At 40.8% G+C, this 15,073-nt stretch overlaps 1 protein-coding gene and 1 long non-coding RNA gene across 6 annotated transcripts in view; one reads left to right on the top strand and one right to left on the bottom strand.

The window, feature by feature from the left end:
- LOC119477884 overlaps nt 1-11,548 on the top strand; it is a 24,955-nt gene extending 13,407 nt beyond the window's left edge. The window contains exons 2-3 of one of the 2 annotated variants that reach the window (XR_005204338.1): nt 9,036-9,128; nt 11,411-11,548. This is a non-coding gene — a long non-coding RNA (uncharacterized LOC119477884). Of the gene's footprint in view, nt 1-9,035; nt 9,129-11,174; nt 11,311-11,410 lie in introns of those variants that run through there. The other variant, XR_005204339.1, reaches the window with a different exon arrangement.
- Nucleotides 7,766-15,073, bottom strand: part of LOC119477874 (zinc finger and BTB domain-containing protein 7C) — a 25,233-nt gene continuing 17,925 nt past the window's right edge. For 3 of the 4 annotated variants that reach the window (XM_037752076.1, XM_037752077.1, XM_037752075.1), the window contains exons 2-4: nt 11,772-12,519; nt 11,020-11,693; nt 7,766-9,653 (exon numbers count right to left, since the gene is read on the bottom strand). In XM_037752076.1, the coding sequence (XP_037608004.1) occupies nt 9,044-9,653; nt 11,020-11,693; nt 11,772-12,500 (2,013 nt within the window). In that variant the 5' untranslated portion in view covers nt 12,501-12,519 and the 3' untranslated portion in view covers nt 7,766-9,043. Of the gene's footprint in view, nt 9,654-11,019; nt 11,694-11,771; nt 13,988-15,073 lie in introns of those variants that run through there. The other variant, XM_037752074.1, reaches the window with a different exon arrangement.

The following is a 15,073-nucleotide window of genomic DNA, read 5'->3' as shown; positions in this document are numbered from 1 at the left end:
ATCTCCTGCTAACATACAGTAGGCTACGTGCATCTCCTGCTAACATACAGTAGGCTACGTGCAGCTCCTGCTAACATAGAGTAGGCTACGTGCAGCCCCTGCTAACATACAGTAGGCTACGTGCATCTCCTGCTAACATACAGTAGGCTACGTGCGTCTCCCGCTAACATACAGTAGGCTACGTGCATCTCCCGCTAACATACAGTAGGCTTCGTGCAGCTCCTGCTAACATACAGTAGGCTACGTGCATCTCCTGTTAACATACAGTAGGCTTCGTGCAGCTCCCGCTAACATACAGTAGGCTACGTGCAGCTACTGCTAACATACAGTAGGCTACGTGCATCTCCTGCTAACATACAGTAGGCTACGTGCATCTCCTGCTAACATAGAGTAGGCTACGTGCAGCCCCTGCTAACATACAGTAGGCTACGTGCATCTCCTGCTAACATACAGTAGGCTACGTGCGTCTCCCGCTAACATACAGTAGGCTACGTGCATCTCCCGCTAACATACAGTAGGCTTCGTGCAGCTCCCGCTAACATACAGTAGGCTACGTGCATCTCCCGTTAACATACAGTAGGCTTCGGGCAGCTCCCGCTAACATACAGTAGGCTACGTGCAGCTACTGCTAACATACAGTAGGCTACGTGCATCTCCTGCTAACATACAGTAGGCTACGTGCAGCTCCTGCTAACATACAGTAGGCTACGTGCATCTCCTGCTAACATACAGTAGGCTACGTGCATCTCCTGCTAACATACAGTAGGCTTCGTGCAGCTCCTGCTAACATACAGTAGGCTACGTACAGTTCCTGCTAACATACAGTAGGCTACGTGCAGCCCCTGCTAACATACAGTAGGCTACGTGCAGCCCCTGCTAACATACAGTAGGCTACGTGCAGCTCCTTCTAACATACAGTAGGCTACGTGCAGCCCCTGCTAACATACAGTAGGCTACGTGCAGCTCCTGCTAACATACAGTAGGCTACATGCAGCTCCTGCTAACATACAGTAGGCCACGTGCATCTCCTGCTAACATACAGTAGGCCACGTGCATCTCCTGCTAACATACAGTAGGCCACGTGCCCTCTGGACAATGTAACCAACATGCGCAAGGAATCGCAAAGGGGTTTTCATTTTTGGTAACACAAAAGTACTCTAACGAGTTACTTTTCTCAATAGGTAACGCTGTAACATAACAGGTACATTTTTAATGGCACTAACATCGTAATGTAATAAGTTACTTTTAAAAGTCTAAAAGGACGCAGTAAACTCACTATCAAAATGTTCAGGCAACTCACCCTATTTTTTTGCCCTGATAATGCTACATTATGAAGAACAAATCGGTGTTGAAATCATAGAAATAAACTAAAGAAACCTTGCTGTCAAAAAAAGAAAAAAGAAAATCCCAGACAGGTCACCATTTTCTTACCATCTGAGCGTCTGTCTTGCGCAGCCGCACAGACTTTATTTCAACAATCAAAGCTACAAACTTGGTATTGGTAAATAAACTCATGTGGCCACTGATAGATGATGTCATGTCAATGATGACCTGATGATGCTTTACCGTCCACGGGACGCGCTGTGTTGCGCAAGATGAGATGCATATTTATAACCATATACTTCAAACACAAGTTTAACACTACAATTTGTCAAAAAAAACACACATTTAATTGGGGACCCACTCAAATGACCACCTGTGGGGACTCACTACATTGAAAACTTATCAACATCACTGGTGACCTCTTTTTATATAACCACTGTATGATTCCATACAAATAAATTCTTTAAATACTAACAATACTGTGATGAAGTCTTCCATCAGCACTGAAATATCTGGAGCACTCAGTAAATTTGGAGCTGCTGACATGGATGTCAGTCTGCTACTTTCTAATTATGTCATACATATTGTTCCCTGTGTTTGAGATCTTGTCACAGACGAACTGTTGCTTTTCCAAGGCCTTTTGTTTTGAAGGTGTTTCCTTGCCGGCCCCTCAGAAACCCCACAGAGAACATCAGACCGTGTTACCGCCAACAGTCCCTCTGGTCCAACTTCTAGCTGCATTGTGTAGCTTCATTGTCACACAGCTTCCTCAGAGGATGTCCCATTAGAAATGCTTTGTGTGTGTGCAAGCCTAACACACACACACACACACACGCACACGCACACAAGCAAGCAGACACAGCCAGGACTGTTGTGTGTACCAACATGGGCCTTAGAGGACCTTCAGGGTCGTGACTAAGTAGAAACAGAGAGAGGAACCCAGACAGGACTGCAGGTTAATGGGTCAGGAAGTCGCACCTCTGGAGGGTCGGGGTTCAGGAAGTCATGTGCCCACACACACATTCTACACTTTGTCTAGTGGTTGTAAATTTTCCACAGCTAACTGTCAGTTACTGCATGCTCTAACTGACGACGGAGACCACCAGACGCAGTTCACAGGAATGCCATTTTATGTAGTTGTGGTCAGACAACAACAGTTTTAACCACAGCAACGTGTAGTGGCTCAGTGTACACATTAGACAAAGACAAAATAATTAGATAACGCAAGACCTGATTTCTCACCAGTTATCTAAATATTATTCTTTAGCTTAATATTTATTTTGATATTCATGTCAAGCACAGAGAAAGAGAGGAACAAATATGGAATAAGACAGGCCTTTCGGGGTAGTGTCTAGAAGGGAACCCGCAAGTTGGGAAAACTCTTGCGAGGTGGTTAAGGTTAGGCATTGATCTCGAATAGTTAAGGTTAGGGTAGGTTGTCGTGCAGCGAGTCTAGCGAGAGTCTTTGCAAGTTTTTGCAGATCTCAGATCAGATTTTGAAATTTGCTGCTTACCTTCTAGACACGACGGGCCTTTTGGCATGGCACAGTATAAATCATAGGTGTAATTAATCAAATTAATCGTGGCTTAATTCTAAAACCTTAATTAATCAATTTCACTAGATTCCTAATTTCAGTAGGTTTTCCTTTGCATTTTTTTAGTTTGCCTTATTTGATTAAGTAACCTGTGGTGTTTTTTTTTTTTTTATCTCTAGTAGCACTGTTGAGCAGTTTATGTACAAGTTCCCATTTTGCTTGTCTCGTGCACAAGGATTCACACAGGTGGCGGTAACGGCAACGCACCAATATAAGTAATAAGTAATGTGCCAACAAAAGCAGTGAAGAAGAAGACTGCAAGCTAGTAAACATGGATGCAAACTGGAGGATTTAAAATGTTCAAAATGTAAAAAAAGATTGGCTATGATAATGTTTTATTAGGAAGGGAAATCATTTGTTTTTTTAGACCCCCAAGGATACACACATTGCATTTTGGTGAGAGTGGCAATGAATGTACACATAACTTCTGTTTGTTTACAAGAAAACTGCACAGGAAACCATTAGGCTAGCCTTAAGGCTTTATATCAAAAATATTTGCAATCTAACAGTTGAACACAAACAATAAAAGTTATAGGCAGCCAAAGAGGAACATAAACTTACGATAGAGGCATAATGGTACTTACGGTGATATGAGAGAATTAAGTGAACCTTTCCCAAAATAAATTTTGGGCATCACCTGGACCACAAGTCAGTGCTTTTGGATTTGTGAACACGTTTTCCTGTCAGCAGTTTATCGAAGCATTAATACTACTGTTAGTGTTAGTTATACAAGTTTAAGTGAAGGGACACTGACTTAGTGACATCAAATTGCATAAAAGTATATCCAATATGGCTTCAGACCCATTTAAAGTAACATTTTGGTGTCTGACAGCCTAACAAGTTATCACAGAAAGAAATTCTGCTACAAGAGTTTGAATTAATTTAAAAGAAATTCCCTTTTAAGCTATTACTTCCTGTGACATTTCATGAGTCACTTCTCACCCCATTAATGTAGGTGCACAAGTTCATCACGGCATTCATCACATCAATAAACTGTGCAGAGAAATGAAAGGCAGCAGCTGCTGCAGACCATCTCCCCCCCCACATGAAAGGATGTGGTTTGTTCTGTATGTGTGTCCTAAAAAAAGCTCCCGCCACAAGTCTCTTTATTTTATGTCCCCAATTTATCTTTCTATTATTTACTACCAGGATTTTAAAAATAAGAAAAGAAAGAATCACATCATCCAATGCAAAACATATTTTTGTGACTCATTTTTTGGATGCTACTTATGAATTCTTAATAATGAAATGACTTCCAAAGGCAACTGTATTTCACCGTGATGGTTCTGAAGTCATTCTGTAGGAGTCAAATGTAAATCTTTGGCGCCATCAAGAGGGATAAAGACGCATAAGGATGGAAGGGATGTTTCAAAGAGTCAGTGAGAGTTTATTACTTTAATGAGCCACTGGGTGGAAAAGTATTTATAATGCTTAAAAAAAAAAAGTCAACAGCAGTAGTGTTTTGAATGTGCTTTAATCTTATATTCAGATATGCATTTGTGTCAACATCATTCTTAGACATTTAGTCTATTTATTAAATGTGAGTGTATATTCAGATAAACACATCATTTAGGATATTTTTTCAATATAAGGGAATATAAACAGGGTCATATAGTGCCACTTATATTCCACTAGAGGTCAGCAGAGCAAAGAAACAGAGTGAAGCACAGCCACTGAAATTAGCACTTTAAGTCATGAAAACAAGTTGAGTGTTGTTACCAAATGCTGGAGAAAAAAAACTCTTTGTGATAATTATGCACTTAGAAGACAAATAAACTCTCAGCCAATAACAAAACTACACCACAGTGAACGATCAGACTATCAAGATTCGATCCTTAGAGCTGTAAAATATCAAAGTTAATGTGATCAGATAGGACTGAATGAGCATGATCATGAGTATTATTCAGTTATTTATTGATCCAGTAATACACCTCTTTATACATTACTGTACCATTGAAAGATTATGATGAACTATTTACTATTTACCCTGGTTCTAATATCCTTCAACTTTATTGTGTAATAGTGCATTGTATCAGTCTTTGATACTGTTTACTGTAATCAGTCATACATAGCTCCCATTAGGGCTGGGTAATATGATATATATTGTCAAAACGATATAAAAATGTCTATCGTATATATTTTTATATATCGTTTCTATTGCAATATAGGCTAGGCCTAGATTTTTTATTTTAGTTTTCTCTATAATGTCTCTTAAAATGGTTATAAAAGCGGCAAAATTCATTCTTCTTGGGATAAATAAAGTTGTCTTTCTTTTTAATTCACACAGCAGTATACAAAATAGGCTTTACCATGTGGTTATTTCGTTTAGACTATTTATTTATTGAATTACCAGAAAATATTGTGATATATATCGTTATAGAGATATGAAATTACATATGTCATTATAGAAAATGTTGGCCATATCACCCAGCCCTAGCTCACATACAGTATACTGTTGTAGTCTTCTAATATGCAAATTTGCTTGAATCTTTCTATTCCCTAAAAGTCTTTTGCTCACCTTGTAACAGTGACCTTTGTAACGTATTGACTTGGTGTATACCGACACTGTAAGAGTGGATTGGATAATTAGTAGGGCAATTAATCTATTAATTTAATTGCGATTAATCGCATGATTGTCCATAGTTAATCGTGATTAATCACAAATTAATCTTACTCGTGGGTACCCATAGAACCCATTTACATTCACATATCTGGAGGTCAGAGGTTTGGAGCGTTATTTAACCTCCTTAGCAACAAGCTAGCATGATGGTTGGTACCAATGGATTCCTTAAGTTTTCTAGTTTCATATGATGCCAGTATCTTCACTCTCGCTTTAAAGCTGAGCTACAACCTAAAAATCGCAAGTTACGTTAATGCGTTAAAGAAATTAGTTAAAACTAATGTGTGTTAACACATTATTATTGCGTTAACTTTGACAGTTAGTTATGTTTTATTTGATTCTGTGACCCATTTAGCATCCCTCATCCTCAAACATTTTACCTGCATATCATTATTATTATTATTAATGACAAATGTGTTTTTTCATACGTACTATTTGTGTCACAAATGCAGAGTTGACCCTTTCAGGCACTTCAGGGACGTCAGCTGTGGTGCGACCTAACATCACTGTAAATAATACCTACCTATTAGCCTCCAGCTGAGGAGCTGGCTCCTTCTGTGCTCTTTATTTGTGTGGGTGTGAACAACGTACAACGTACAGCATAGTGGCAGGTAGTGTGCCCACTTTAACAAAAGCCAATTTTTACTCACCCTTTAACATTTAAGCTGTTGTGTAACTTCTTGGTCACACAAATCTTCTGCAGTCACGCCTCTTGAGATGATATATAATCATGCAATTAATTAAAATGTAGGAGAGGAAGCCAATAAGATCCTACCACTGATAGGTTGTTAAGAAACTAGATATGTTCATTTAATTTGCTAATATTCATCCATTAAACACCTAAATGAGCAAGGTGCTCAGTGACTTGTTGGTTCCTCTCAGGGTTTCTGGTGGTAGCGGTAAGGTGTTTTTGTTGTTATTGTCAATAGTAGTTTTGTTGTTGTTGATTGTTTCTTGTAGTTTTTTTTTTTCCTTTTTTTGTTCCTTATTATTTTTGTTGTTATTATTGGCATTTTATTGTTGTTGATTTATTGTTTTCTTTGCTTTGTTTTGGTTGAAGTTTGTTGTTATTTTGTCTTTGTTACCTTTTTTTTGCTTTGGATTTTAATTACATATTTGGTTTGATTTTGTGATGGAGGGTTTTTGTAGAAGAGCAGTTTCTACTGTCTACCGTAGATAAATAAATCATTCATTAAGTCATGAATGAATGCAGTGCTGAGTTTTATAGTTATTATATTATTACATTTATTAGTTATTGAATCAATATTTGTGTTTTGTTGAGTTTTGTATATTTTAAAGACCCATCCAGGGATATAAATGCCATGGTCCATGCTATCCCTATAAAGATAAACATTCAATCAATAAATACATATTAATGACCAGGGGCGTAACAATCCATTGATCTGGATTGATATATCGATTAATGATCCACGATCCAATATATCGATGCGAGTGAAAACATCGATACAAATCATCGTCTTTAAGATACGCCCTTATTCTGAAATTATTAACTGATAAAAAAAAACATTTGCACAGAAATATGAGAAATGTGTCACTTTATAGTGAACAACAGGAGATCTATTTTTATTCTTTTTTATTAAAAAGAATAGATTGTTTTTCATTTAAATGTCTGGAAGAGCCCAGTAATAAATTTGTCAAATCATATTTTAGATGTTTTTTGTGAGTTGATAAATAAATAAGAAATGTAAATGTAACCGATTGTGTTAAATGGGCCCATGATATTGTCTCATATCGACCGCAGGCCCCTGAATTAAATTGAATCGAATCAAAATTTTATAGAGGAAGACTTTGTGATATCAGCAAATATTGTTTTAAAAGAATCAATATAATATTGTATCATGATGAAACTTGTGGTTTACACCCCGATTAATGACTCTCAGATTGATGTGAGCCGCAACAAAATTTGTCCCAAGAAAATAAAGCAAATGGTAACCCCTAACCCTAAATATAATCTATTTTATCCTCTTGTCCGATTCCTCACTAGCAATGTATTCCCTCGCTCCTAACCCTAAACCATACCTAACCCAACTCTTAACCTGAAAACCAAATCTTCCCCTCGAGCAATGTGAGCGACCAAAATGTCCTCACTGAGGTCTAAATCTCAAATTGGTCCTCACAAAGATGGAACAATACATGCAAACATACACTCACACACACACACAACTTGGTAATTGTACGAAAATAACACTCCCAAAGAAAAGCAAAGTTCAACATTTAGTGTCTTTATAAAACAGATTTGCAAAATATAGCCAAGGCTCATTCATTTAAATATGCATAAATAGCAAGAAAATACTTTCCCATTTCAATTCAAATCATGTTTTAACTTCTTTATACACAAATCAGAGATGAACATTATATGAAAAAACGGGGGCTTAAGCCCTCTTGATTTGTTGCAGCAGAGAAAACACAAGCATACTGTATCTAGCTAAAGCGGCAGTTCGATTAGTCAGAAATATACATCCTCTGAAGACACATTAAAACAAAGTCGTATTCAAGTCTGTGAAATATCAAAGTACACATCTTTGGATGGATGCCTTTTTAAAGATCAATATATATATATATTTTTTACATCATCAGCAACGCAACCGTAATTAACACCACCATGGCCAAAACGTTTGTGTCTATGTACAATAGTGCAGACGAGGAGCTTAAATCAGAACAAGGCAGTGAAAAGGATAATAACACATTATCAAATATCCTGATTTGTTAGACTTCAAGTGGCTTCCCTTTGTTTTGGAATATCATTAAATAACCACGTTAGGATGAAACATACGTACAGGACATGTGCCAGACTACGCCCTGCTGTAATAAACCATTTTAATGTTTGTTTTATTGAAAGCACTTAAACACAATAAAACTCGTGATTTTTATGGATGAAGGCTTATTTATTTAAATTTGATTTTATTAATTTATGTCTACTCCACTTCCCTTTCGTGAAATGTAATAATAACCTTTTTCTATAATACATTTTTGATTATTTTTGTACATGTAATCATTTGTTTTACATTCATCATAGTCACCAATTCAACATTTTAACAATTGCAATAGGTCCTGCTCTGATTTATAGATTTATAGTTTCTTTGCATATGGATACTTTTCAGTATAAAAGCCTCATCTTATCTTGACATCGTAGAATTATGTAGTTTTTGAATTAATAGTATTTTAGACAACCTTGTAGATAAATAATGCAAATGATATATATAACAGCATTCCGATATGTTTTCCTCATTAGCAGTGTCAAACTGATCGCCTCCTCTTTAAATGCTGTCAAAATATTTGTAAACAATTCTTCAACATGACATCTGTGAAATTGTTTTCCAAACAAAAAAAGTCTGTTTTACTAACCGCCACATCAGCAGGCTTCTCATTGATCTCACTTTCACTTTTTCAAAAGGTGCTTTAGCTTCCTGGAGCAGAACAGACACAGAGATTAAAGAGACTTTCTTTCTTGTCCTTTTTTGTTTTTTCTTCTACAGACCGCGGCTCATTTGGCCGGCTCAGGGATGGGTGGAGCACGCTCCAGTCTCATGGTCCAGGGGTCAGAGGTCGCAGCATAAAATGGAGAGTGGGTAAGCACTTCTTCTCCAGCCAGGGCGAAGGCAAACACTCCCCTCTGCCTCCCTGCTCCGGCCTTCTCCTCCTCCGCGACACGCTTCCCCTCCGCTCGCCGTTCCTCCCTGCCTGCGCCGTCCCCGCTCTTAAATCCCAGACCCCTGCTGCCGAGCATCTCCCCAAGTCCGTGACTCTTGACTCCCTGGTATGCGGGGCTTAACCCATTCTCCTCAAACCGGTTGTTGGTGGCCGCGGCGGGGGGGCACAGGAAGTTGCCGGCGGGCGTGGACCGCCAAGCAGCTGGTTTGCGTCCCCGCCGAGGGCGGGAGATGCGGCAGCTCTGCCTCTTGATGTGTCGATGTAGGTGGTCAGACCGCGTGAAGCTCTTGTAGCAGTGTTCGCACTGGTACGGACGGACGCCCGTGTGGATGCGCAGGTGGTTCTTCAGGTCGTAGTTGTGGACAAACTTGGAGTTGCAGTGGAGGCAGATGTAGGGGCGCTCACCTGTGTGCTTCCTCATGTGGATCTTGAGTTTGTCTTGTCTGAGAAAAGAACAAAACCACAATGTGTTTTATTCAGCGTGTTGTGGGTGGAAAGGTTAACGCATAAATTACAACACTGCATTTCTTTGTACTTTTACTAGCTTGTTTAGTTGAAGTGAGTTTAAAAGCCACTAAAGATGATTTAACAGTAAAGTTCTGCTCTCAAAATACCGGTGGAAAGTATGCCAAAGCAGGAGGATGTTGGTGATCATTAATGCAAAGAAACCAGCGGAGGGGGCTTTCCACTTTAAGCTCTTTGATTTAGTGAAAACAGATTAACCTCAGTCAAAAGAGCATGGGGGTACTTTTCCGTTAACCCAGCTGTTTTACATAACCTGGTGCTTTGAAGTCAAAACGCACAGGAACAGGAAGATGATCTCTGTGTGACGTATTAATATGAGACACTTATAGTGATAGTCTACCGATTTGATACTATCACGATACTTAGGTGCCAATTCAATATGTATTGCGATTCGATATTATGATTTATTGAGATTTTTGTTAACTTTTTTTAACACTAGATCATGGGAAAAAATTTAATCATACACTTCTAGGGACTTTTAGTTTGGAAAATATCTAAATGAATGCAGTCAAAATGTTTGATTTTCAGCATGTATGTAGTCACAGATGTTTATTTCCATATATGTATTTTATATATACAATTCCCTTTGTTGACATCTTATTTTGAAAACGTAGTCACACGTGTCTACTTCCTCTAACTTCTCCAAGTCCGTCGCTAGCTCTCCCGTCAGCTCCGTTCTCTTTATCCATCCATGGTCAGCTCCATCGGGGCCGTTTGAATGTATATAACATAAATGTCAGTATGTGGGTGCTCTACGGTTGTAGTGTCGGCCCATTTGACCACGGAGACGAGAGCGACGGTTGGCTTGACCGCACGCTACTGCAATTTAACGTTTCCTGTCCGTGACAGAGTTAGCATGCAGCTTTAGCCGTCTAGCTCTGCTTTTCCTGCAATGTGTGAAACCCAAAGTGTTTCCATCCTTTACTGGATGTGTAGTGATTACCAAGCTGGATTTAACATGTGAGAGTGGAGGTCGTATCCACGCTGACCCTCTGACGTTTTCTGCTTTGTCATTTTGGCTGGCTACTGTTTTTTGGTGACAGATACAGAACGAATATGACGTCACGTTCCTCAGACTACAACAATAAGAGCGTTAACTTCCTTCTACCTCCGCATAAAGTCAAATGAAGCAAATATATCGATTCTGGCATCAAAAAATGTATTTCAGAATTGTAAAAAATAAAATAAAATTGCGATACATAGGTGAATCGATTTTTTTGTCCTCCCACCCCTAACTTATAGTGAAGTAATGATGATGTGATAAAGAAGTGCTGCCTCACATACCTGGTGAATCGTACTTCACAGATAGTGCACATGTACGGTTTCTCCCCCGTATGCGTCCTCATGTGTCGCGGCAGTTTCCCAGCTCCTTGGATGACCTTGTTGCAGATCGGACACTGCTGCGACGCTTTGGGCTTCATCTTCCTCTCCTCCTCCAGCTGCCAGGGAGGGAACAGCGCCCCCAGGTGGGACGCGGAGCTCAGGAAGCTCAGGTACGACCGAAAGTCGGCTTCGTCCTTTATCGGACCCAGAGCGTGACCTTCTGACGGCGCCGACCCAGCGTTCATGTTGCCGCCCAGGCCCGAGCTGACAAACTCCTTCAGGAAGTTGCCGTGGAGCAGACTGAGCGGGATCTCCTCTTTCATCTCCTCCTTTATGATCTCTCTTTTCACAGCTAGATCCAGGGGCCTGGAGGCCTCGAGCGGCGTAGAGGTGGGAAAGGCGTGGGGCAGCCGGGTTTGCGGCGAGGCTCCTGCGTGGGGATGCTGGTGGTGGCTGGGGTCCAGGAGCTGCTTGGGGAAGGCTGGGAACTCTGCGGCCCACATGGAGGGGTAGAAGCCTGGGAGGAGAGGAGAGAAGTTGGCCCTCCTGTCCAGTGTTGACATCCGGGGGTAGAGACCCTCCTGGAGAAGAGACTCGATGGAGAAATCCTTCAGAGCCCGACTCTCCATACTCTCCTGCAACACAAGACGGCATCATCAGCTTCTTGAACTTCAGAAAATACGAGACTAGTAGTAGAAATAACGAAACACTACCTGTTTTCCTCTCATGGCGTCCGGAGACTGTGACTGTGACGACCCTCTGTGCAGGTCAAACTGCTGGTGGTACGTGGAGGTGCTGGGAGGCGGCGAGTCCTCCGTCCCCGGAGGCGTCTGCTCCCCCCTGCTCTCCGACGACTGCAGCGACCTCTCGCTGACGTTGTCCTCCTCGTCCTCCTGCTCGTCCTTCCTTGACCCCTCATCCTCCTCTTCGTCCTCCTCCTCTTCCTCCTCCTCGTCCTCCTCTGCATCCTCCTCTTCTTCTTCTCCCTCCTCCGCTCTCCCTCCTTCTCCTCCTCCTCCACCACCACCTTCACCCCCGCTGTCCATGATCTCCAGGCAAACGTTGATGATGCAGGGAATCTCCAGCATCTGGGCCGCATTCAGGATCTCTTTGACGTTGGACGCCGTCACGGTCAGAGTGGAGGTGTAGGCGAACTCCAGGATGGCCGTGAGAGGCTCCGGAGCCACAAAGTCGATTTCGTACACGGCCGCCATGTGATGGTGGTCCCCGCCGTCAGCGGTGGCGACCGTGAAGAGCTTCTTGAAGTACTGGCTGCAGGCAGCCAGAACGGAGCGGTGGGTACGGTACTCTTGGTCGCGGACGATGAGGATGACATCGCAGAGCAGACCTTCACGACGCTGCTCATTGAGGCTGCAGAGGACGTCACTGCTGTGGTTCGGGAAGGGGATCCCGATCAGATCCTCTTCTCTGTGATGAACCATTCTCCTCCCTGTTGCTTATCTAGATCGAAGGAAATAACAATGAACTGTTTAGTGACACTTAAATAAGAAGGTCAAAAAAATACACACATTTTGCTCCCAAAACCTCCATTTATCCACACACTTTATTTATTTTTTTACTTATAGTCTTGTCTTTAGTGTCGTGCCTCTGTAATGCCATAAACCCCTGGTAATCTTTCAAAAGCCTGCAAGGTCATTTTACACTTAGAACAGTTTTGAAGCTATTTTGAGAATCCTTCGAGACTTTTTAATCCGGCAATACTCAACCCGCCACACAATAAAACATATTTTTAACACATTTCCAGACTTGTGACTCTACTTCCTAGTCCCCCCTCCCCTCAAAAAAACAAAACATTTAGTACAACACACAAACGAAGTATGACGGTGCTATTATGAAAGAATTAAAATAACATTAATATAGATATTCAATTGTTATTATTGGGTTTTCAAACATTTACACATTGTAAATTATACAGTATGTCAACATCTGTAGCACTACCACCCCACACCCCTGGGAGACTGGTCAACACAAAAAATAAATAAATGAATAATAATAATAATAATTATAGTAACGAATATTGTAAAGAATATACATTTAAAAAAGGGAAAGAAAAAAATAAATAGTTAAAATAGAATTAATATAGATGATACTTGACAATAAAGCTTTAAAATATTGGTTCATGTTGTACATTTGTTTCCTTAGGTCTCTTGTAAAAGAGACTTTGACCTCAATGAGACTTCCTGAATAAATAAATCTTAATTAACAAATAGAGATGATATCACAAGGGTATCGTCTTGGTTTGGATTACAAACAATTTAGGAAAGGATTCAAATAAAATAGTTGTCGTGCAGCTGATTTTTGTTCCGCATGGACAGATGAGACTTTGAGAAATCTGAAAACACCTGGAGAATGTTATACAGCGATTCATTTGAACATAGTCGGTTTCTCGCTCCCTCTGCAAACAATGTCTGCATTGTAAACATTTTTGTTATCACGGCGATGAAGCGACACTTGATTTTGCAGCAGGGATCGGTGATGAGGGGACGTTAAAGCAAATAATGAAATTATCCTAAAACATTGATTAAAAGAGTGCGACAGGAGGGCACGCAGCATCCAATCATTACAGTAGATGAAGGATTTTCAGAAATATTTGAATAGATGGAGGCTCTAAACCGAAGCTGATATTGTTAACAACAATGAGTGACAGTCTCGCTTTATTAAAGTATACTGTAGGCATGCTTGTTTGTGTGCCATCTGTGCAGCGAAGGCAACAAGTGGTAAATACAGCATGTCTCATCACATCGGGTAATATTTATTCTTGAATGTGCGATCACGATTTCTTGTAGGAGCGTTGTTGTGTGAGTTAGGGAAGCCCATCATCTTGATAAGACATTAGTTGACTTCTCTTGCAGTAATATTGTTTTCTGTTTGTGATGATGAGAGTTTCTGTGATAATGTGTCCATCCCTCTCTGTCTGCCTCCGCCAGATATGAGCAAGAAGCAAGCCGATACCTTCGCCCCGAACAATGCAGTGTAATTGGGATGTGGTGAGAAGTGAAGACAAAAGAGGTCAGATTGCACTCTAGATACTGTATCCTGTCAAAATGCTTACTTGTGCAGTCTATCCTCTACACACTTTTGATTTACAGCACGCTGACTACAGTAGGAGCGTGATGTTTACGAAGCGCGCACGAGGCTCTGTCCACTTTTCTTTAAAACCATCACTCCACAGAGTTCCTACCTGTTGATTCACTGCGCTGTTGCTTACAGTCACGGTGATAAAACTTCCTCTGGCACGGCGCTCATTCATTCACATCTATGAATAGAGCTTAAACTTAGCCGTCCACACTTGGTGGTCAGTGGAGGCATGTGTAGATAAATACTTTGAAGCGGGGCCCCGCTCACCACAGCTGCATTGTTGACTGGCTCTAAATGGGCTGAAGCCACACACACACACACACACACACACACACACACTGAGCATCTTGCTTTTGTGCTGCGAGGGGATCACACCAGAGAGGAAAAAAAAACAATCTCAGAAAATCCCTTAGTTCACCTGCAGGTATACAACTTGGATACCAATCTTACAGTTTATAGTATATAGTTTATTCTTGTCGATCTTGTTGCTAGGTAACTGTTGCTATGTTCATGCCATTGACAGTGTGGTCATAATTAAAATGTCTACAGAGGGGGTGGTGGTATAGGATATAGGCCCACAGACAGAACTACCTCGAACTACCCCGATGGGAACAAAAGAGCGACAGAGGAAGTTGTCAGCTGATTAAAATTATATATTTTAAATTCTATCTGTATTAAATTTCATACAGTGTAGTCGTGCAAATCCTGTGCTTTAGACTCAGGTAACTTCTGTCACTGATTCAGATTAATGTGCGCCTATAAAGACATATCTATTATACTTCACGCCATGCGTCCATAAAAGCAATAGCCTGGGTAGAAGGTGAGAGAATCACCAGAGAGAGACTAAGGGAGAGATCAGATGGCCCTAAAAGTTCCCTAACAGGTTGCACAAACACCAGCGGAGGGGCCCCTCCCT

The sequence above is a fragment of the Sebastes umbrosus genome, chromosome 19 (genome assembly GCF_015220745.1).
Source record: "Sebastes umbrosus isolate fSebUmb1 chromosome 19, fSebUmb1.pri, whole genome shotgun sequence".
NCBI lineage: Eukaryota > Metazoa > Chordata > Actinopteri > Perciformes > Sebastidae > Sebastes > Sebastes umbrosus.
Note: the sequence above shows the minus strand (reverse complement) of the source record. Positions and strands in the feature narration are given on the sequence as shown.